Consider the following 23,868-nt stretch of genomic DNA (forward strand, 5'->3'; position numbering starts at 1 on the left):
TGATTTGCACCACCACTTCTACTTCCCTGATCATTGTCGTTGCTGCAAACTTTTACCTACTCCCACATATTGATACATATCTTCCATATGTCATCATTATCTACCTCTGATGCTCCAGTTATTATTCCCGCAAGGAACCATAGTACTTTCCTACATACAAGCATTATTTCCATCAATGCAACAACCCTCATCCCCTTCAAATTATCCAAAAGTGACAACTACGCATTCTGGCATGCTCAATTCTCTAATCTCCTATTTGGTTATGATCTTCTAGGCTATGTCGATGGCTCTCTTCGTTGTCCACCATTGATACTCAACATATCAGGCGCACTCAATCTAGTACCAAATCCAAACCATAAACTATGGTTATGCCAGGATCATCTCATCCTTCAAGCAATTCAAGCTTCGGTTGTTAAATCCCTCGCCCCACTCATTTCTTCATGTGACATTACTATCGAAACTTGGTGTAAGTTGCAAACCACCATAGCCAATCGTTTTTGCACTCGCATGCTTAGTCTCCTATCCAGTCTCATGAAGATAAAACAAGAGAGAAGTACTATTGCTGATTATCATCAATAACTTGGCCTTGATAGGTCATTTCCTTAGTGATGAAAAAGTTACATTCCATATTCTCAACGGCCTAGGAGATGAGTCAACAAAGGTTTGACCAAGATGCCTTATGAACCTATGAGCTTCAACTAAACCATCCCTCCTCTTAATCAACATTCCAATCATAACTCAATACCAACAAGTACTCGGCTCTCACCCGTCTAGATATCTCATTTGTAATCAATAAATTATCTCAATACATGCACTAGCCTTTTGATGTGCATTGGTTTGCGGTTAAACGAATTTTACGGTATCTTAAAGGGGCCCTTAATCATGGTTTATTTCTCCACAAAACCACTCTACTTCATCTCCATGCCTTTGCTGATGCTGATTGGGCGGGAAACTTTGATGATAGAACCTCCACGTCAGGATATGTTATCTTTCTTATGTCTAATCCAGTTAGTTGGAGTTCTAACAAGCAAAAGATAGTGGTCCGGTCTATAACTGAAGTTGAATATCGTGCTACTGCTACTGTTGAACTCAATTAGGTCACAAATCTCCTCAAGGAACTCAAAGTCAGCTCTATCTATACTCCTATAATATATTGTGACAATGTTGGAGCTACCTACTTATGTGTCAATCCAGTGTTCCACTCACACATGAAACACATTACCATCGACTTTCACTTCGTGCGAGATCAAGTTGTAAGACATCAACTTCATGTCTCTTATGTCCATACGGCTGATCAATTAGCAGACTCACTTACGAAGCTTCTAGCTCGTAAATTATTTTTGTTGCATCGGTTCAAGATCGGTATCCTTGACATAAGCTCGATCTTGCGTAGGCATGATAATAGAGAGATTTCTTCTGATAATAGATGAGATTTCCTTGTGCAGTTAAGGAAATCTCTTTGCTTAGTTGAAGAAATCTTAGATTTCATGTGATATTAATTGGAATGTGATTTTCTCTTTACCTTTATAATTTCATTTTTCATTTTCTCATTTTATCACTTCTTAACACACACACATATATATATATATATATATATATATATATATATATATATATATGACTGCTAATTATGTCCTTAGAAAGGTTACCAGAAGAGGCATTATGCCATCGTTCCCATCCAAAACAAGGGAGGAGATGACTGAATGGGCTTAGCTCGTTGATTCTTGCTATTCTTTGCATTTCTTGATTCGGTAAACTTTAGTATTTTGGTCAACTCGGACTCGTAAATAGAAACAATCCAGCTTACGATTCACGTTTGAAATCTACCGACTCTAGTAATAGCGACAAGTGCGATAGTCAAACGGAAGTCAATTTTGTTGCAAAGTGTAAGGAAAGATAAAAGTTGATTTAGGACTCTGTTTATGAAATGACTCATTTATTTTGTATTTTTCCATCCACTCTTAACAAAGTCTCAGTGTTATTTGATTCCAATTCTTAAGTATAAAAAAATTAAAATCATTGGTTTCGAAACCGATAATTCTAATTCTGATTCGAACCGATGATCTCATAAATTTAAGCTATTTTTTAGTATTTAAAAAGAAATTTATATTTTTTTTATTTTAAAATTTTAATTAAAAATAATAAAAAGTTAATTTTAAAAAATTGTAACTGTCAATTTCGAAATTAAAATCATCAATTTTGAAATCATGATCAAATCTACTTTTGACTTCGACTTCGACGCATGGGGTATATCTTTCATACATCATGAGGGTTCCATGATGACATATTTTTATGGCACATCAACATCAAACTAAGATATAATTGAAATTTCATCTCAGTGGTTCACTGATGACCGACAGCATAAAGCATTTAGCCTTCAAGATTTAGGAGATCAAGATCATTATCATGGAGAGTCATTGCTGATGATAGATTATGAACCTTTTGGATTTAAGAGATCGAGATTTAAGTTGTGAAAATTAGGGTGAGATCAAGAATCTAATCTCCCATGAATTCAAGAGATATTTTTTTATATATTTTTTTAGTCAATCTCTTATCCTACCTTTTTAGGTTGACTTCAAAGCGACAAAATAAGTTTATCCAAATCCAATAATTTCCCTTACGCTTGAATTGTATAAGATGAACAATCACTTAGGGTTCATCCGAAATGGATAATTTCTATCGATCCTTCGCGTTGAAAAATGCTAAGGGATAATTCAAGAGATATTTTTTTTAATATATTTTTAGTCATCTCTTATCCGACCTTTTTACGTTGACCTCAAAGGGACAAAATAAGTTTATCCAAATCTAATAATTTCCCTTATGCTTGAATTGTATAAGATGAACACTCACTTAGGGTTCGTTCTCTCGATCCTTCACCATGAAAAATGCTCGTACAACGTTGTACGTTACTGCCTTCGCTGTGTGGACCAAATCTAAGCAAAATCCACAGGTCGTGACATGACTCCAATGGCAAAATCCACAGGTCGGCAACAACCAAATCTATGGCTCAACCAACATCTGCCACAACCTTAATGCTGAATTCATGTCACACGAACACGGCTCAACTTAAGGCGATGTTCGCAGTCATTATCGACCATCGTCCCAATCCCAATCCCCGTCCTTCGATGCTGAATTCATGTCCCCTCTCTTTACCTTTGTTGTTATAACTAGGTTCACATGGCACGCCGACAGAGACCGGCTTAAACTACTCGCCGGCAGCAGCAGGTTTTCTGGGATTCCTCTTCAGAGAGCTTCGACAAAGTTACGTCTGCAGAGCATCCCATCTGCCTTTAGGGTGCAAGTGAGGTGAGATCCACGTCGTCCTTCGTCGGTGGTGCTCGGCTCATGTGGCCGTGCTGTCCTTGGAACGTTCAGACGCTGCAGTCTTGGACCTTTCCGTGGCCTCTAATGCCTTGTCTTCTTCCCAAGAATCCGACGTGCTTTCCTCCCTTCGCTGCTGCTTTTGAGATCATATGTCACTGTTAGGTATGTGAGTGGGGATGGATGCGGTGGAAGCCCACTTGGCTTATTAGCTTTTCAGATGGCCGGATTCATCATGCACGGGTTGAGGTGATGGTGCCCCACTAGACTAGCGTTCAAGTAGGAGATAGGTAAAGTCACCGAGTCATCTTCCTCGGCCATATTGCTCTGCGCGTGCTCTCATCCACCACGATGCCGCTGCTTGAACGCACGAAAGGAATCGAGTACGTGAAAGAACAACGAGAGGCAAGCCAACTTCTTTGTTACGTCTAAGTTCGTCGTGAATCCGAAATAATCTGATCCGATGTGGTCTGAACTCATATGCGTAAAAAATTCTAATTAAAATTAAGGTCTCGAATATTTGATCATCGATGTACGTAAAGATTTAGAACTAAAAAAATGAGAATTTTGAATAAGCCGAAAGTCGAGTTAAGAGGGTCTCGATTATTTGGTCATCGATTTGTTTAAAGACCTAAAATAAAAAATAAAAATTTTGAATAAACAATAACTGATCATAGTTACTATAGTATGCTAATTTTTTATAATGGAGTATTCATTTGATACTTCATATTTGGTTCATGTCATTTTCTAATCGAAGCCATATTCATTTTATATTGATTGTTGCCACTTGTCGAACTATGTTTGGGTGAATATTTTAACTTCGAATATTGATGAGCGAGAACTAATCTATAGCACGAATCATGTCTCACACTTCCTCGTCGAAGTGAAGATCATCATCAAGTATATTTTTGTTGTGGTTCATTAGACACTATAGTTTGAGGCCCTAATCATTTTGATTAAGAAAATATCTTTCAAATTATTTCTAATCTCGATAATATTTTATTGTCATGATTTATGGTCACACGATAGATTCGAACAAATAGGACGATGAATATTACTCATATCGCTCACTAAAAGGAGCCCTTCAACTAAATTATACTACGAGAAATCAGTCTTCAACAATTAAACTTTGGATTTATCTAACAACGTATCTTTTCCGAATCATTCCAATCCTCTCCGTTCACGTCTCTATCGACCATATTGACTAAATTAAGCCTGATTGCGGAATATAGAACCAATAAGTCTGAGTCAAATTTGGAAGATGTGCTTCTCAATTAGACGAAGCTTCATATCAAATCGTACGGAAAAAGTTGAAAGTTGGCATTTCTTTGTAGCAAGAGAAACGTGCTTTTCTAGCTCTAGTGAACTTGTATTTGATCGACTCCATGATAATGACATGGAAGCACCCAAGTAAAGGAGCTTTGGGTGGAATTAAGATTGGTTGGCCATTAACAAGGCCTGCAAGATCTGTAAATATATGGAATGATGAACATGATTCGGCCACAAAGGTCGCATGGCCTACGTTCTTCACTTGATGCATGCTATAACCTATGAAAATGATGGTATGTATCATCACAGTTCAACTTTTGGTGGATGAGGTATTGTATATGTTATCTAGTTTTGGATAGAGATGGATTCTCTATGATTATATATGTATCATAACTTCTCCGTAGAGGAAAACAATTATGCAGGTTGACATGCCCATTCTTGCATGTTGTCAGCTCCTATCGCTTTCCTGCTCATATTATATGTAGGCATAAAAAGAAATATTAAGCTTATTTTGTGATGTGGAAAAAATACAGATGATATTTGAATAAGTCTGATTCAGTTCGGGTTCGTATATATAAACAGTTTGATGTGGTCGACAAAGTGGCTTGAATGCACGGTCGGGAGTTAAGGTGAACTCAAGTGCGTATTCCGTGAGTAACCGAAGACTAAGGTTCAATAGAATTTCTGGCGTGATCCCTTCGACACTCAAACTAGTAGTTAACAAGGGTAGAGTAATTTTAGTGAATAACTATTGATCTAAATTTTCGGGGTGAGTTGGGTTGATCGATACCGATATATATTTTTTTATTATTTTAATATTAAAAGGAGGGTATTATGTTGTAAAAATATCATCTTGCCAACCTGCTCAATAGATGCTTTAGCGAGAGAATTCTCTATCCTCTACTCTAACATGATCGAAGGCACTCTTTACGATAACAAACATAATTGAAACAATCCAAAGTGCACTCTTTTCGATAATAATACATTCGTCATGAACATAAATATTTACGATAAGTTCTCAAGTCGAATTAATCTAGATGTTATCTATATTTTCACATCCCTCTCTCGACGAAAGTCGGTGAAAGTCATGAACATGGAGGAGGGCACATAACTCTCGCTCCTGTCGTCAGCAATTGCACTATTAGATATGTATCGATTGCATTCTCTAATTAATTGGGTGGTGGGACATACAACCAATAAAGGCAAGCATAGATTATACCTAATTAGTGATGCTAACCTTCCAAATTAATGATACGTTCACAGCCAAAACAAGTGGTTTGGAGTTAATTAGCTATTAATTACACCTTGCTGGGACCCAAATGAGCTAATCATCCAACAAAAGCATTAACCCTCACAGCTCAAGTAAAATACATCTCTCATCCAAATACCTCCCCAAATTTGCAGTATTGCCACGCTCGAAGACGAGGTCAAACGCAGCGACCGCCACCAATGATGGCGTGACACTGTTTGCGTGGGTCCCGCTTGGCCCTGCGCCGTGTATTATTGGCCACACATCACCTGATACGTCTTGCCACCATGCCATCAACGAGTAACACGTGGCACGATACGTCATTCCGGAAATGCCCTCCGTTCTTCTCGCCTTTTCTCCACCCTCACGGGGTCATAACGGTAATTAACCGTCGGTAGATCCGGTCACCTTCACGGGCGAAACACGTTACGGGATTTGGAGTAATGCAAATGGTTTTCACAGAAGTGGCATCACTCGCGGTAGCTATAAGAGGGGCGAGACATAGAGGAAGAGGACCGATTCCAACAGGCGGCGACGTTACCAGGTGAGAAGCTCTCACAAGGCAGCCATGGCTTCCTGCAGCCTTTTCCAGCGTAACCAAATCCGAACTTTGCCAAAGCTTTAACCTTTTTCTTCAAGCGTTTTGGTTGCAGTACCTTGGTTTTTCCTTCATCCAAAAGCTCCAACTTTGCCTTGGAAAAAAGTTCCCTATAAAAGAAGGGGAGTCGGGTTTGTGTAGCTCGATCTCGATCAGATTGTGAGCCGAGGACCGATGCGGCAGATCTCGTCCTTGTTCAATGGGCTCGCGAAGTCGCTGTATGCAGGGAAGAGGAAGGTCACGGGGGCGGAGGAAGGCAGGGAGGCGGCGGATGAGCTGAGAAGCGAGGCCAAGAAGAACGACATGATACTGCGGTCGTCCGGCTCCATCAGGAGCGCCGGGTCGAAGAGCTTGGTGTCGGTGTTCTCGCAGAGAGGGGAAAAGGGGGTGAATCAGGACTGCTCCATCGTTTGGGAGGTAAGGCCGTTCCTTGGATCGCGTTGCATGGGTATCCGTGCCCTCTCGGTCTAGTTTCTTGCTTGTAGCTGTTGCCAGTGGTTGTCTATCTTCTACTTCTCCATCCCTGCTTTATCCATCGTTCTCTTTAAGACAAGCAATGGATTGGCTAACAGGAATTTGGATGCCAAGAAGACATGATGTTTTGTGGAGTGTTCGACGGTCACGGACCATGGGGGCACTATGTGGCAAAGAAGGTCTTGAAGTCGCTCCCTTCGTCTCTGCTCTGCAACTGGCAGGAATCGCTTGCTCTGGCTTCTCTGGTGGCTGATAAAAAGCTTTGCAATTTCGATCTGTGGAAGCAAGCGTATCTTAGAGCCTGCGGCGTCGTCGATAAGGAGCTCGAGCACGATCGAAGTCTGGATTCCTTCCACAGTGGCACCACTGCTCTCACCATCGTCAAACAGGTAATCACCAATTACTCTGAGCTCTGTCACTCGAAAGAAGCCACCTCCGTCTGTTTCCTTTTCTTGAGTTGGTCACTTGTGAGGCATCTGATGCTGATTGCTAGAGGATCGACGCCGATACACCATTTCTCGATGGATTGGAATCTGAGTGGAGATTTTTTCCGGGCATTGTTCGTTTGATTTTAGCTGTCCCATGTTTGCTATATTTTGTGATGACTACTATGACTTCACCTCTTTCCCAAACCGAGAAATGGTGGATTTACTGATGACAGCATGAGCTGCACATCAACCATTTCCTTTTCCAGATATACTAATGAGCCTGCAGCTATCTTTCTAGGCACTGCATGAAGCTTCTGTCTGTTGATTTCTTCTCAGGGTGAACTCATGGTGATAGCAAACGTTGGTGATTCGCGTGCTGTGTTGGCGACAACCTCGGACGACGGAAGCTTGGTTCCCATCCAGCTTACGATCGATTTCAAGCCTAACTTACCTCGTAAGTCGGAGAAAGATTACGTAACATGAGATCTGAACTCTGAACATAATGTTCTCTGTAGGGTGTTAATGTCGACTCTGTTGATCTCAGAGGAAGCCGAGCGCATAACCGAGAGCAAAGGCCGTGTGTTGTGTCTGCGAGATGAACCCGGCGTGCACAGGGTGTGGCTGCCGGATGAGGATGCGCCAGGATTGGCGATGTCAAGAGCATTTGGAGATTACTGCATCAAAGATTATGGCCTTATTTCTGTGCCTGAGGTGACTCAAAGGAGCATCACCAGCAGAGATCAATTCGTGGTGCTCGCCACTGACGGGGTAAGTGCCATCGGCTCTATTGGATCATCAAGTCATTGATTTTGGCATTCGAGTGCCCTTAAATCTCTAGAACTAAGCAATTTACATGTTTTGTTGTGACATTAACTTGCACCGAATGGATTAGGTTTGGGATGTCATCTCCAACCAAGAAGCTGTGGACATCGTGTCATCGACCAAGGACAGGCGAAAGGCAGCCAAAAGGCTAGTGGAGCGTGCCGTCTGTGCATGGAAACGTAAGAGGAGAGGGATTGCAGCCGATGACTGCTCTGCCATATGCATGTTTCTACAGTCCACATTGTAGTCGGCAATCCACCAGGCGAGCAAAGCACGAGGAGATCAATAATCCATGCGTCGACTTGTGTTTCCTTGGTTCACATGTTGGCTCTCTCCTCTTGGGCTTTCTTTTCTTCTCGGAAAACATGCTTCGATGACTACCATTTCTCCTGTCCTTTTTAGCTAATGAAAGCTCGAGTGCTGCCATCTGCAATCTGCAGCAGGAATCTAATCGTCCGGGGTATGATGACAAGGTACTTGAGCTGTCAGCATACAGACAAATTTGATTCCTCCGTGTTAAAACCTCAAGTTTCATGTATGATTTATTTTTGGAGGAAGGAGATACACCATTCATCATAGAATTTAACTTGCGTTGGTTGGTCTCTAAACAACTTTACAGAGCGAGTAACAGCTCCTCGTAAATGTTGGGAAGAAACATAGCAGAATATTTTTTTCCTTTTTACGTATCAAAATGGGTTCCTCGTCAAAATATCAACTTGGTATCCAAATGTAAATATCAACCAGCACAGCATAAACAATAGAGCAAATAATCAATCACACAGTGAGACCAAATCTTTTAACGTGGAAAACCCTGTGGGAAAAATTACGAGACCGTAGTCCACCTCAAACTTTCACTATCAATAATAATGATAACGGGTTTACAGTAGGTCTTCTATAGAATAACTAAAGGATCAGAATAATATTAAGATCATAGATCTTAGCTCAAGAAAACATATCTTCAATATGTAATGGATCTCCTCAAAATAGAATTCTAGGTCTCACATAGTGGATATCGTAGGAAAGTACTTTAGAGAAGGTAAACTATAGATCAACACCGTTAGGATTGTAGAGTTTACTGTAAGGATTCTTCACATAAAATTTGAGCCGAAACTGAGCCACCGATCGTCAAGCAAAAAACTCAGAAACCTTACTTTCTCTCTCCTCTTTTTTCTATCCGCCGCATGCTACTATCTATTTTCTTCACCTTCTCTCTTATTTTTTTAATTTCTTTCGGTCAATAGGTCCAATTGTGCAAGCCGGCTGGACCCAACAATAAAGCACGCAACCTTCTCAATACACGAGAATAGAGAGCTCCGTCGTTCTACACCATTTATTTATGTGTCATTTTCCAAAGCTTTTCCAATTGAAAGAAATTTTAGCTTCAGCTGTTGGCTAAAATGTCTGGTGTCATGCGTCGCCAGGCTTGACCAAACTCACCTCTAGTTGTTGTTGGGACCATGTGAGAAATGTCTATGCATAACAGGTGGCCGGCTGTCTGTGTATAGTTGTGACCAAACCATAAGTTCTTCCTTTTTCTCTTTTTGTTTCTGTTTTCTCGAAGGGAATCGAATCACTTCATTACACTGCTAGGAATATGCGGAAACAGTTTCATAAAATTGTCGAGTATTATTTGGATGCAAAGAGCCACGTGACCTACTAAATCTATATGTTAGATTGACGAGGTATCCGAGTAAGATATAATGAAAAGCCTACGAAAATTGAAAGAAATATTGATAAGAGTGTATAAGTGGGCAACGGCAAAACCTGACAATGGAAAATTCTAGATAATCAACTGCAATAAGCCAATCCCATCTATTATCCAATAACCTAATTATTAAAAATGCGTAGGCACATCGAGTAGTAGAAACTCCCGAGAAATGGGGAGTTCAAATCCATTATCATCATAAGGCACCAACGACATAGGCCTAATAGTGATTTTAGCTACCCAATCTGACGGAAAGAGGGAACTAAGAAGCCAACGATTCCAAACATTCTCAATAATTCACTAGCAACCAAAACCTTTCTCCACCTAAAAAGACGCAGTTCGAGAATCCTCGAGCCACGCGTGAACACACCCATACTTCCCTCTAAGAACGGTAACCATAAATACTTCCAAAACTAGCGCTCACCTCAGGTTTTCTCGTGTCAGCCTCGAGAGTGGAAAGATGCTGATCGATGCGTCGCTTTAAGTTGTTGTGGAGATCCTGCAATCATTTGTTTGTGTATATGACATTTTAAAGCAATCACTATCCACTCTGCTGTGAGATTGAATCACAGATATACGGTCTCTTATAAGTTAACATTGTGGTATCTACTGTCGAAAACTATAAATACATAAACGAAAGGAACGTAGATTTGACCTATCATGACTCCGACCATCAACTTTCACCTGGAGGCAGAATAACCATGGAGGTGTATTGTTCCTAATAAATTGTGTATCGTACCTGATTCAAGTTGGCTAGAAGTCATCCACTGCGTTCTGTCGAGTGCTTGAGCATGCCCGGGTTAACGGAGGATTGGCATGGGGTCCTTCTAACAAGCTGCTTGCGATTGTCCCATAAGCTGCCTCGGTTAGGTGAATGCCATCCCAGGAGACAGAACTAGATGGGTCACTGCATACTTTTGCATTTCTATGACCACAAGGAGCATTTCGATTGACACTATATGGGCCGTCACTTCCACAACACGCGTGCAGAGGAGCCTTAAATCCTGCAGCCACACAAATTTCGCGGAGTTTCAATCAAACAAATGATTCTGACATAAGAAAACACAAGTAAAGCGATCAATCTGAAAAATATTCTTTGAAGTGGATTTCTTTTCCTAGTTTAACATATAATTTCTAAAGAATATAAGATCATCCTCTATTTCCAAAACATCCATATTAATTGTCATCCAGGGGTAGGAACTTTGTCCGAGTCCTCTTGGTTCAGCTACCTGAACCATCCCCAAATTTTGACCTGTTGGCAGATCAAAAGGTTCATGTATGGAATAGCTCAAGCTAATCAAACCTTGATTTTATTCCCCTAAAAAGATAACGTATGTCAGATATTGGTGCTATCAACACTACCCAGTCAATAATCCAGCCCACTTGCTTCATGGGGTCATCATAAAGTCAACCAATTCTGATCGCTCTAGCAGTTTGGTTGTATTTCGTGTAAGCTCCACATGCCCTTACCACCTTTTATCATTATAGGGAACAATTTCTAAAGTAGAAAGAACCAGAATTCAAAGATGTAATCAACAGAAGGAATATGAAATTTGAAGAACCAGTTGATTGCTTCAGTAGATCTCATGGTATAAATGAAAAATAACTTCCTAAATCATTCAAGTTGTTCAGCTCATCTCCATTTACAGATTTAGGCTCCCCATGTCGACATTTCCTTGCTACAATAAAATATTATCGAAGGTGTTAAATAAATTGGATATTATCAAGACAAAGGTAACCCTGGTTAACTAATCATTTTCTTCTAATTTAAACAGTTGGAAATATATGGTTTTTTTTTTCTTATGAAGGTGAGAAATCAAATCTAATTCAAATATTCTTAATTTTCCTAATAAAACTATAACAAGATGCAACTCAAATTAGAACCACTCAAACTTCAAATACTACATAATCATTTCAGATTACTACTCCAAAATAAAAGAATGTTCCAAGAGGAGAGGCTGATGATGATCCACTGCACAAAGATATTTCAGAATAAGAAAAAAAAAAGGTGGTTATTCATGACTGAAATTGCAAAAACAAATAATACTAAAAAAACATATTATAGTGTCCAGGAATGGTTATCAGAAATATTCAACTCTGTGATGGAGGATTACTCATGAAAAGTCACTTGAAATATCTAACATAACAAAGCTCTTTGTTCTTCAATGCATGAAGCAGAAAAAATCATATATTCACAAATGAAAAAATCTAAAACAAGCAACAAAGTTTCAAGACTCCAACATGATGTGCCAGATCCTGACTCAAGAAGTAGACACTTGCAAAGAATCTTAGTTTTCACAAAGGAAATGGTTAGTAAAGCCAAACAGGTAGTTTTAAGCTTGATTGCATACTTTTGGAAGCATATTATTTTAAGAACAATAATTCTGAAGAGTGAAAACTTGATCAAAGATAAGGCATACTTCGAGTCTTTTGGAAGTCATAACTGCACTAAAACATTACCCATCCATATTCTAGGGATGTTTTAAGTTTTGATGGCTGTCAATGATACCTCAAACTCCAGAAGTCATATTTAGCTTTAGTAAAGAATCCAACTTGTAATGTAGCTTAAACCTAATCGAGTTGGTGAAGAAGCGCTTTATAAAAAGTATAATGGTTGTCGAAGAAACCTCAAACCCAACAATTTTTTACTTATCATTAGCAAACACTCCTCTTTCTAATGCAGTTTTGCACCAAAATCAAGTTGGTGTATAAGCACTCTATGAAATATGATTAGCACTATTTTCTCTAAAAAGAATTATTAGTAAACTTTGGAAGGGAAAAGATACAAACCAAAGACTTCTGGAGCACGAAAAAAGCTTATCATGGCATCATAGTAATTAGCATATATGATCATGACATTTGGGTGAAGCTTCTGAAGCCGATCCAACTCAGCCAGGAGCAAGCGATTATGATACTTGGATAGCTCATTCAACCACTTGATGCAGCCTGTGTCTGATTCATATTCTTCAACATTATAGCTCTTATAGATATCTAGATAAACTGGAACACATCCAATTGGAAAGTTCCCTGGAACCAACAATGTCTTTGCCCCAAGCTCAATTAAATCCTAACCAAAACAGGAAAAATGAGAGTTCAATGAAGCAATCCTTGAGCAAATGCACCAAATTATGCCCAAAAGACATGATGTATGGTAAATTTACTAATACATCCACAGCAGAAAACTCACATTGATTCCTGAACTAATTGCGCTGATGACACTAGGAACGAAGGGTCTTATTTCATCCACTTTTATTCCTTGGAAGAAGGGTTGGTTGTAGTCATTCCCGCCAATCTCTCCCATCAAGATCAATGAACTGTTCAAGACGTCCTTGGGATCTGGCATTACATACAGGACATTGAAAATCAACAATTCCGGCATACAACTCTTGACCAACTGAAATTTCATCAGCACAAACATGATATTTAATGAACAATTGTGCAATAAAAGAATACTCCATGGCAATTTGAATTCCTGCAATAATTTAGCCTGATCATCCATTTCCAAGGCACATAGCAAACTCTAATTTGCTTCCACATGCTGGATCGATTACTGTTGATCATAATCTCATTAACAGTATTGATTTTTTCTAACAGAATCAGACATCATTAATATTATCTTGAGAAACACTACTGCAGAAACAGAACCCTATCCATGGTTCATATGCTACCAAAACCAAGACAAAATCAGAAGAGGAAAGAGAAAAGAAAAGAAAGGAAGTAAGGCATACATACCCCGACCAGCAGCGATCGAAGGCAGCAATTGCTTGAACAATTGGATCTGTACATGCAAGGATTTATCGGTCCACGTAGGTTGAATCCCCTTTTCGCGAAAGAATGAGAGATCGAGCGCTGTGGCTCCGGCAACCGCAAAATTAACCCCCTGCCGGAAATCCTCGCTGCTCCCTCCTCCAAGATACGGCCGCAACAGAGGCAATCCCAATCCTTGGGCTGCACCAATCGAGTCATTCAGACTCTTACACAGACGTCCTTCACCGGACAAACGAGAGATAAGGCAGTAGAAACGGACCGATGAAGTCGACGATAAGGCGACCGTCGGAGAAGCGGCCGGTGGGGCGATTGAAGAAGGTGCGGCCGTAAGGGGGTGTGCCGGTGGGGCCTCCCAGACCGCCGAGGCGGATGGCGTTGCCAGTGTCGGCGAGGGAGTCGCCGAAGCTAAAGATGGCGGAGTAGCAGCCGCCGGAGGCGCGGCGGGCGCCGAGGAGAAGGGAGAGAGCGAGAAGGAGAGGGAGAAGGCGAGGAGGAGACGCAACGGAAGCCATGGATGGGAATGGTTCCAACTGGCGACGGAAGAGCGTTGACAAGTAGCGGCGAAAGAGGGAAGCAGCGAAATGTATAATAGAGAAACAGAGGAGCGTCAGCCTCTTCGTCTTAATAATTGGTCTGCTTGGTAGCTCCACACACACACACACATATATATATATATATATATATATATATATATATATATATATATATATATATATATATATATATTATTAATAAATCTACAAGAATTTTGAATATTTCTAAGTTATTCTTTTTAATAGACATATATATGTTCTCAATTGATAATTTAATCTTAATCAAATATTTCACTTTTTACCTATAATTTTATTTTATTTTCTTCTTTTTCCTCTCATCATCTCCTCTTAATCACTAGAGATGATGTAAAATGATGAAAACAAGATAAATAATGAAATGAGATGAATTAAAGATGGAAGAGTAAGATGTGAAAAATAATTTTTTTCGTTTATTATAGTACTTTAATGTCTTTAGGATTATATATAGTTTGTAATAACACAAAAGACACCATTTTATTAGAGAGGTAAAAATAGAATTAGAGGGTTGTGAATAGTAAAATATTATGCTATTAATTTTTTAAGAAGTTATGAATAGCAAAGTGTTGTGAATAGTAAAATTGAGAATCTAAACAGTAAGCTCCTTCATCATTTATCATATCTAATCAAGTAAATGGCTCTTGTCCTTTCTTATTTCATGCCTTTATTTGGTGTTGCTCCCAAGATAACCTCGGATACTTGATCTCAATACTACCCTTTGCCTATGCTTCCCCTCACCTCTTGCTCCCAAGGTTACAATCATCTTGGAAGCTAGAGACGAAATGTGATGTTCCAAGAAAGGGTGGGGAAGGGTAAATGACACGAAGGTGACATGGCTTCGCGACGAGAGAAGTGACGAGACAAAAGTGACGAGTGATAAAGGCCGAGCGATATTTACGAGATTATAAAATATAAGGACACTATCTTGAAAAAAAAAAAAAACATTGACACCTTGTGGGAAAAAAACCAAAAAGATGAGTTTTTTTCATGAAAATAATCTTTTTTAATAATTTAATAAATTTCTTTTAGTTAAATTATAGTGGCAAATATCTTTAAAAAAAATATTGGAATCAAGTTTCCAACCTTAATCTAAAAAATAAAAATAAAAATAAAAATAAAAATAAATAAAAAAACTTGCATTATTTTTATTTACTGCATGCCTAAGAAAAGAAATAAAAACAATAAAATATTAACGTTTGGCCAACCTGAGACCCATTCCTTTATGATAGATAACCTAAACTTGAATCTGTCTTATGTAGGAGCCGATTCAAAAAGTGTGGCAACTGAGTCTCACATTTCTCTTATCTTATCTAATCTGTTCCCCAAAATGTCTTCGACACAAACAGGATTTTATGCAACCTATAAGTGTTGCATAATTTATTCGAATGTGAAGCCAACAATATGTGTTGCTCACTTATTGTTTACCAACTGTTACGTACTGTTCTTTCCATACACTGAAACTACAATTCTTTTGATATGTGGCGGGCGACGATCCCGTGAGCTGCGTCTGTGAGGTGCAATCCATCCCAGCTAACATAGCTTGAGGGATCACTGCACAAGTTTGACATTGGATGACCGCATCCTACAGAAACGTTGAAGTTGTATGGCCCCTCACCTCCGCAGCACGCAGCCAGAGGTTCCTTCATCCCTGCGCTTATATGCGATGTGATTACCGAATGATGAGCCAAACAACGTTCTTGGAGGAATAGGAGTGTGGATATATCTCACCAAATTGTTCCGGAGATTGGTAGACGGGCATCAGAGCCGAATAGTAATCAACATAGAAGATTTTGGAATGCGGATGTTGTTTTCGGATTCGATTCAGCTCCTTGAGCAACCGGAGACTGTGGTAGTGTGAGAGCTCATTCGCCCACTTGAGGCACCCTGTTCTTGGATCATACTCCTCCGCGCTTTGGGTTTGGAAGACCGTGAGGTATACTGCGCTACATCCCAGTGGGATAATCCCAGCCACCATCACTGTTTCCACCCCTTTGCGGATCAAACTCTATCAACCAAAGAAGAAGGCTCAGATAACGAAAGATCATCTGAAACAAAAGGCAGCGAGATCATTGGCTCACGGTGACTGTTGAACCGATCGCTTGCACAACCGTGGGGACGTAGCTTCGTATGCGATCTTTAGCCGCCTTCTCGGACAACAGGTGATTGTAGTCATTCACCCCCATCTCGCCCATTAGGAACAACGACTTGCTTATGGTGTCTTGTGATGCTGCACATAATACATGACAGATGTTATCGTACGAGATTAGATGTCAATCTAACCCAAGAAGACAAGCTTACAGTGGAGCGAAGGGGTGGATCGCTGTAACAGGTGCTCGAACCTCTTAAATTGAGTGCTCAAAGAGTAATCCTGCCACGTCACGTTAAGCCCCTCGGCCTCAAAGAAGGCGTTGCCAAGCGCACAGGCCCCTCCGACCGCAAAGTTCGCTCCGTGTTTGAAGTCCTCGCTGCTGTTCCCTGCAAGATACGGCGGCACCAGCGGAAGCCGCAGGGCTTGTGCTGCGACAAGTACGCAAACACGTTAGCCTATGCATGAGGGATGTGAAAAAAAGGCGAGTTTTGTCAACCGATGAAGTCGATGACGAGTCTCCCGTCGGAGAAGCGGCCGCTGGGATGACCAAAGTACGTCTCACCGTACGGGAGTCGGCTAGCGGCCACCGTACCACCGGAGAAGAAGTCCAAGTTTCCGGTGTCGGTGAGAGAGTTGCCGAATCCGAAGATGGCGGGGTAACTGCTGCTGAGAACAGCAGGGAGGACCAGCAGGTGGAGGAAGAAACACAGGGAGACGAAGGACGCCATCTCCGAGCTGGGGATCGAGGGAGTAGCTTGTGCAGGGGAAAGATGCGGTGCGTGGACGTGGTTAGACCATCTCTCGTCTCTTCTATTCTCGGACGCGGTGTACGCAGCAGAATTTCGTGCTCTGACAGGGACATGCGGCCGACCCTTTTCTTTCGACTAATAAATGGCTATGAGACATAGAAATGTGGCTGCTTGATGGCCACACGGGCAACAGGCACAGCCAATTTGTCGGCGTGCTCTGACTTTTCGGAGCAATAAGTGTCTTTTAATTTACCTTGAGATCAACTTTATAATTCAGGCTAATTGTTTTGTGAGGCAGAAGATCAACATTTTTATGATCATCATGAGAAAATATGATAGATGTGGTTGATTTGTGGAAGAAATGGATTTGTCTTTATTACCAATACGCCACGATTGTCAAGTGGCATGACGGTTAATTCTCAGCAATAATTCCATTATCTATACAAATCGATTAAATCTTATGATACAGTGAAATCATTTTATACTAAGTATGTTGTCATCCTTTTTTTTCTTCGTAAAGCAAATCACATTCTTGGATGCTCTAAACCACCTTTGATTGCCTTTAATGTGAAAGTGATCGATCTTTCATGTGAATGTAGTTAATATTCAAGTGATCGACCTTCCATGTGAATGTAGTTACCCGTAGAAATTTCATATTTTTAGCACAATCAATATGCCATTTGTTCACTAAAAATATCAAAATAAAGTTTGTGTTAGAGCACAACTTATTAAAAGATATTTTAAATTGAACTATTAAAGGTAAAGTTTAAAAAAAAATATTAATCTTTTACTTTATTCTCATATAGTATCATTTATTTTTTTAAAGATAAAATTATCTTTGGCTTTCACCTTGTTGGTCGTTGCCTCCGTCCCTTATTATATCACCTGTTACCCATCATCTCCACTTCTTGTTTCCTTTGTTGCTCTCGTTGGTCATCACCTGTGCCTCGTGACCCATGCCCTTGTCGATCATCCACTCGAGATAAGAGATGAGGATAACTTTTGACTTCTAATGATAATGCCGAATGAAGGTGCCGAGATAGTACTCTCCTCCGTAATGGAGAGCTTCGGACATGGAGGGCGAGATGCCTCGTTGACCACCTCTAGAGGAGAAGAAAGATCGATGGATGTAGACCGACACAAGGGACAATTAGAACCTAACAATCACCATGGGAGTATATAACAGAGGTGAGAGCAAGTATCACGACCCCTTGAATCGATAATATTAAAAAAATTTCATAAACCAATCGAGGATCCAAACAAACATTTGAGGACACTAAGAAACATTCAATCAAATTCACATCCATAAAACCTATGTAGTTTATAATTATATATCACATCACTCGATAATTTATATTAATAGAAACCCAAGCCAACTTAACAAAATATTAATAACATTTATAAATCCATAAGCTAAATAATCTATACAATCAGAACTCCAACCATTTACTACAAGTTTATATCATCGTAAACTAAACTTAATATTCTGAAAATCCAAACGAGAGAGGTCTTTTAACATGTTTACACGATATATCAATTTCAAATCTGTCGATAACAATTCATTATATACAAAACATGTTTATATAACAACCACATAATAACCAATAAGACTTGCCCAAAATCTGAATAGCTCTCCACTGCCTCGGTCCAATTCAAACGTCTCAGTGAGTGACAAGCTAACCTGAAATATTCATATAACAACGAAGTGAGCTACAAAGCTTAGTAAGTAACAAAACATATCCAGAACAAAAAGTGACGATTTCAAACAAATAAGATATCACAATGCAAGACAGAATACATGAGATTCAAAGGTACCATCTCATTAGATACAGAATCATAAATGTCATTTCATTAAAAACATATTTGATTCATAACAAACGGAATAGAGAGTAATTGAAGCATATCAATAGCGTATGAAATGTTCCGGAGCATATTAATGACATATGAAACATTTTATAGTATGTCAATGGTAAATGAAATATTTTATAGTATATAAATGACGTATGAAATATTTCGGAGCATATCAATAACGAATAAAATATTTCAGAGCTTATCAATGGCGTATAAAATGTTTCAGAGCATATGAATGACAAATAAAATATTTCAGAATATATAAATGGTATATGAAATATTTCAAAGTACATTAATGGCGTATGAATATTTCATAGGCATAGGAAGCATTTCGGAACATATCAATAATATATGAAATATTTCAAAGCATATCAACGACATATGAACTATTTCGGAGCATATCAAAGAACAAATACGAAATAAAAATTCAAACATCATATTTGACATTGTATTCATATCATTCTTATCCGAAGCACATATAGAAACGCATAACAAAAACTCTAGATATAATATCAAATACATTTGACATTAAATAATTTTATACTAAGTATGTTGCCATCTTTTTTTTCTTCATAAAGTAAATTACATTCTTGGATGCTCTAAACCACCTTTGATTGCCTTTACAGTTAACATTCAAGTGATGGACCTTTCATGTGAATGTAGTTACCCATAGAAATTTCATATTTTTAGCATAATCAATATGTCATTTGTTCACTAAACATATCAAAATAAAGTTCGGGTTAGAGCACAACTTATTAAAACACATTTTAAATTGAACTATTAAAGGTAATTTTTTTAAAAAATATATTAATCTTTTACTTTATTCCCATGTAGTATCATTTATTTTTTCAAAGATAAAATTAACTTTAGCTTTCACCTCGTTGGTCGTTGCCTCCGTCCCTTGTTATCATATGTTACCCATTATCTCCCCTCCCTGTTTCTTTTGTTGCTCTCGTTGGTCATCACCTGTGCCTTGCGACCCAAGCCCTTGTCGCTCATCTACTCGAAATAAGAGATGAGGATAACTTTTGACTTCTAATGATAGTGTCAAATGAAGGTGTCGAGACAGTACTCTCCTCCATAATGGAGAGCTTCGGACATGGAGAGCGAGATGCCTCGTTAATGACCACCTCTAGAGGAGAAGAAAGATCGATAGATGTAGAGCGACACAAGGGATAATTAGAACTTAACAATCACCATGGGAGTAGATAACAGAGATGAGAGCAAAGATGCAGGGATGAAACAGAGTGGATGACAACGACAAGGGTGAGAGCAAGTGTCACGACCCCTCGAATCGATAATATTAAAAAAATTTCATAAACCAATCGAGGATCCAAACTAACATTTGAGGATATTGAGAAACATTCAATCAAATTCATATCCATAAAACCTGTGCAGTTTATAATTACATATCACATCATTCGATAATTCACATTGGAAACCCAAGCCAACTTAACAAAATATTAACAACATTTATAAATCCATAAGCTAAATAATTTATATAATCAGAACTCTAACCATTTACTATAAGTTTATGTCATCGTAAATTAAACATTCTGAAATTCCAAACGAGAGAGGTCTTTTAACATGTTTACACGATATATCAATTTCAAATATGTCGATAATAATTCATTATATACAAAATATACTTATACAACAACCACATAATAACCAATAAGACTTGCCCAAAATCTGAATAGCTCTCTACTGCCTTAGTTCAATTCAAACATCTCAGTGAGTGATAAGTTAACCTGAAAGATTCATATAACAACGGAGTGAGCTACAAAGCTCAGCAAGTGGCAAAACATATTTAGAACAAAAAGGGATAGTTTCAAACAAATAAGGTATCACAATGCAAGGCAGAATACAAGAGATTCAAGGGTACCATCTCATTAGATACATAATCGCAAATGTCATTTCATTCAAAACATATTTGGTTTATAACAAATTGAATAGAGAGTAATTGAAGCATAGCAATAGCGTATGAAATGTTTTAGAGTATATCAATAGCATATGGAATATTTCAGAGCATATCAATGGCAAATGAAATATTTCGGTATAAAATATTTCGGAGTATATTAATAATGAATGAAACATTTTGGAGCTTATAAATGGCGTATGAAATATTTTGGAGCATATCAAATACAAATAAAAATTTTCAGAACATATTAATGGTATATAAATTATTTCAAAGTGTATCAATGGCATATGAACATTTCAGAGGCATAGGAAGCATTTTGGAACGTATCAATAGCATGTGAAATATTTCAGAATATATCAACGACATATGAAGCATTTTGGAGCATATCAAAGAATAAATACGAAATAGAAGTTCAAATGTCATATTTGACGTTGCAGTCATATCATTCTATCCAAAGCACATATAGAAACACATAACCAAAGCTATAGATATTATATCAAATACATAGAATGTACAGTGGGTTCACAAACAAAATATGGTTCATCCATTTCTGGATGATCATCAGAAAGAAGTCTCCCACAATAGGGAGCTCTAGACACTCACATTTGGGTGAAGTCAGAGGGGGTCAGTAGAGCATCGTAGGCTCTAAGCATAATCCCTTTATCATTTCTAGCAAAAGTCCAGATACTCCCACAAACACCAGAGTACAAAAGGGCATTATGAACAATAAATTGACATATATCGGAAGCTCAACAATAAAATGTACATGTGCCTTTATGAGTCAATACGATACAAATATAATCTTTCATAAATGCATTCAAATTTAAAAGAAAATAAAGACGAGCATACAAGGATTTTGACACATATCGGAAGCACATGCGGAATAATAGAACATACATGTGCCAATACGAAATAATACGATACAATATAAACTTTACATAATAGGTTTCAAGAATCCAAATAATTTAAGGACAAGAGCATACCAGAATTCAAATCAGTAATATAAAATTCAATTAAAGAAAGAATGCTAGATAAAATCAATTTTCAAAAGAAATGATGTATGAATAGGCAAAATCGACCAAAGCTCGATTTTTGATAGAATTTAAGAGGCACAATGCATAAATTATTTGGATAACCAATTATGCTCTAAATTACTCAGAAATGTATTATTAGAAAGATATTTTAATCTACTTTCAGATAAAATAAGTTTCATATAAATTAAAGTTTCCAATAGAGAATTACAAATAATTCGGTAACCAATGATCAAAATCTCTATTTTGTAAAATTCACAAGGTTGGCTTCAATAAAAAATTAGGCAGGAATTTGGATTATAAATCTTTCAATCCATATATCAAAAGAAAGATTAATGAGTTTAGTTTTCAACAAAGTAAGTTTTGTTGTTATCAGAGTTTCGAATAGGGACTTATAAGTATTTTAGTATCAAAAGGTTAGAGTTATCGTCTCTGTTTCGTAAAATCTATAAGGCCAATTAAAACAGAAGTTTGGGCAAATAAATTTACTTTAAATTCTTCAAATAAGCTATTAATAGAAAGGTTTATAAGTTTATATTTAGATCAAATAGATTTTATCCAAATTAAAAATTAGTATATAGATTTATAGCTAAAACAAAATGGATGAGTCAGAATCTCGAAAGTTTTTCAGATTTAAATCATTATGTCTAAACAAGGAATATATCATATGCAAGGTTAAAACAATTCAAATTTTTTATATTCAAAGCAAGCAAAGATAATATCACAATAGAGATAGGTTTAAGACACTTGCCTTTCGAAAAGAAGATGTAAGCTTGAATCCTTCTTCTACTTTTCCTCCATCTCCTCTCCATGTTTCGTCTTCTGTAGCCTCAGCCATGGTTGCAGCTGGAGCCACGGTCGTAGCAGCCACCGCCGCAGCCCTTTTCACTGCACTGATTCCTTTCTCCCAACTCTCATTCCTTTCTTTTCTTTCTCAAATGCAGCTGCCACAGCTCCCCTTCCTCTCTCTTATTCTTCTTCTCTTCTTCTTCTTATTCTTCTTCTTCTTCTTCCCTTCTCCTCCCCGACGCCCCACACCTTCTCTCCTCTGTTTCCTCCTGCGGGAAACAGAGGTGATGCAGCCCTGTTGCAGCTACCTCCCTCTCTTCTCCTTCTTCTTTTCTCCTTTTCTCCCTCTTCTTCTTCTTCTTCTTCTTCTTCCCGACGCCCCACACCTCCTCTCATCGGTTTCCTCCTGCAGGAAACAAAGGTGCTGCAGCCTTAGCTGCTGCAGCTTCCTCCCTCTTCCCTCTCTTCTCCTTCTTCTTCTTCTCTTCTCCTCCTCCTCCTCTTCTTCCCTTGTTCTCTACTTATCTTCTTCTCCTGCTCGGTAGCTCCACACACACACAACACACACACACACACACACACACACACACACACACACACACACACACACACACACACACACACATATATATATATATATATATATATATATATGTATATATATATATATATATATATATATATATATATATATATATATATATATATATATATATATATATATATATATATATATATATATATATATATATATATATATAGTTTTTGTTATTTATAACACTACAAGAATTTTGAATATTTCTAAGTTACCCTTTTAGATAAACATATATGTGATAATTTAATCTTAATCAAATATTATCACTTTTTAGCTATAATTTTATTTTATTTTCTTCTTTTTCTTCTCATCATCTCCTCTTAATCGCTAGAGATGATGTAAAATGATGAAAACAAGATAAATAATGAAATGAGATGAATTAAATACGGAAGAGGAAGATGTGAAAAATATTTTTTTTCGTTTATTATAGTAATTTAATATCTTTAGGATTATATATAGTTTGTAATAACACAGAAGATATCATTTCATTAGAGGGGTAAAAATAGAATTAGAGGGTTGTGAATAGTAAAATATTATGCTATTAATTTTTAAGAAGTTATGAATAGGGAAGTATTGTGAATAGTAAAAATGAGAATAAGCTCCTTCATCATTTGTCATATATATAATCTCCTAAATGGCT

General features: G+C 38.1%; 3 protein-coding genes and 1 long non-coding RNA gene across 6 annotated transcripts; 1 reads left to right on the forward strand and 3 right to left on the reverse strand.

Moving 5' to 3' along the window:
* The first annotated feature begins 6,293 nt into the window (after positions 1-6,293).
* Positions 6,294-8,742, forward strand: LOC135618983 (probable protein phosphatase 2C 73). Of its 2 annotated transcripts, XM_065120506.1 has the most exons (6): positions 6,294-6,383; positions 6,493-6,854; positions 7,010-7,300; positions 7,676-7,793; positions 7,884-8,107; positions 8,232-8,742. In XM_065120506.1, the coding sequence occupies exons 2-6, from the start codon at positions 6,612-6,614 to the stop codon at positions 8,406-8,408; spliced, it is 1,053 nt and encodes a 350-aa protein (XP_064976578.1). In that variant the 5' UTR covers positions 6,294-6,383; positions 6,493-6,611; the 3' UTR covers positions 8,409-8,742. The 2 variants fall into 2 exon arrangements, with proteins under 2 accessions (XP_064976578.1, XP_064976577.1); XM_065120505.1 differs by having other exon boundaries at positions 6,345-6,854.
* Positions 8,743-9,954: 1,212 nt separating this feature from the next.
* LOC135618982 (GDSL esterase/lipase At1g28600-like) lies at positions 9,955-14,270 on the reverse strand. 2 transcript variants are annotated; one of them, XM_065120504.1, is made up of 6 exons: positions 13,894-14,270; positions 13,599-13,814; positions 13,054-13,202; positions 12,657-12,933; positions 10,606-10,870; positions 9,955-10,365 (listed from the first exon to the last, which is right to left on the reverse strand). In XM_065120504.1, the coding sequence occupies exons 1-5, from the start codon at positions 14,144-14,146 to the stop codon at positions 10,620-10,622; spliced, it is 1,146 nt and encodes a 381-aa protein (XP_064976576.1). In that variant the 5' UTR covers positions 14,147-14,270; the 3' UTR covers positions 9,955-10,365; positions 10,606-10,619. The 2 variants fall into 2 exon arrangements, with proteins under 2 accessions (XP_064976576.1, XP_064976575.1); XM_065120503.1 differs by lacking the exon at positions 9,955-10,365 and having other exon boundaries at positions 10,423-10,870.
* Positions 14,271-15,478: 1,208 nt separating this feature from the next.
* Positions 15,479-17,119, reverse strand: LOC135618984 (GDSL esterase/lipase At1g28570-like). Its single transcript, XM_065120507.1, has 5 exons — positions 16,789-17,119; positions 16,502-16,720; positions 16,282-16,430; positions 15,932-16,208; positions 15,479-15,851 (listed from the first exon to the last, which is right to left on the reverse strand). Exons 1-5 carry the CDS (start codon positions 17,018-17,020, stop codon positions 15,664-15,666), a joined length of 1,065 nt encoding a protein of 354 aa, XP_064976579.1. The 5' UTR covers positions 17,021-17,119; the 3' UTR covers positions 15,479-15,663.
* Positions 17,120-18,542: 1,423 nt separating this feature from the next.
* LOC135618448 (uncharacterized) lies at positions 18,543-23,088 on the reverse strand. Its single transcript, XR_010489011.1, has 2 exons — positions 22,596-23,088; positions 18,543-18,722 (listed from the first exon to the last, which is right to left on the reverse strand). It is a non-coding gene; the product is annotated as an uncharacterized LOC135618448 (long non-coding RNA).
* Between the last annotated feature and the right edge of the window lie 780 nt (positions 23,089-23,868).

Source organism: Musa acuminata, chromosome BXJ2-8, assembly GCF_036884655.1.
Source record: "Musa acuminata AAA Group cultivar baxijiao chromosome BXJ2-8, Cavendish_Baxijiao_AAA, whole genome shotgun sequence".
Lineage (NCBI taxonomy): Eukaryota > Viridiplantae > Streptophyta > Magnoliopsida > Zingiberales > Musaceae > Musa > Musa acuminata.

Excerpts from the sequence above, each read along its gene's own strand:
- LOC135618982 (XM_065120504.1), bottom strand. The coding sequence starts at position 14,146 with ATGGCTTCCGTTGCGTCTCCTCCTCGCCTTCTCCCTCTCCTTCTCGCT. Across the intron at positions 13,203-13,598 it reads TTCGATCGCTGCTGGTCGGG|ATCCCAAGGACGTCTTGAAC; the intron begins GTATGTATGCCT and ends ATGTAATGCCAG. Across the intron at positions 12,934-13,053 it reads CAATTAGTTCAGGAATCAAT|GATTTAATTGAGCTTGGGGC; the intron begins GTGAGTTTTCTG and ends TGTTTTGGTTAG.
- LOC135618983 (XM_065120506.1), top strand. The coding sequence starts at position 6,612 with ATGCGGCAGATCTCGTCCTTGTTCAATGGGCTCGCGAAGTCGCTGTAT. Across the intron at positions 6,855-7,009 it reads ACTGCTCCATCGTTTGGGAG|GAATTTGGATGCCAAGAAGA; the intron begins GTAAGGCCGTTC and ends ATTGGCTAACAG. Across the intron at positions 7,301-7,675 it reads CTCTCACCATCGTCAAACAG|GGTGAACTCATGGTGATAGC; the intron begins GTAATCACCAAT and ends ATTTCTTCTCAG.
- LOC135618984 (XM_065120507.1), bottom strand. The coding sequence starts at position 17,020 with ATGGCGTCCTTCGTCTCCCTGTGTTTCTTCCTCCACCTGCTGGTCCTC. Across the intron at positions 16,209-16,281 it reads CGATCGGTTCAACAGTCACC|AGTTTGATCCGCAAAGGGGT; the intron begins GTGAGCCAATGA and ends TTTGGTTGATAG. Across the intron at positions 15,852-15,931 it reads CCAATCTCCGGAACAATTTG|GGATGAAGGAACCTCTGGCT; the intron begins GTGAGATATATC and ends ATATAAGCGCAG.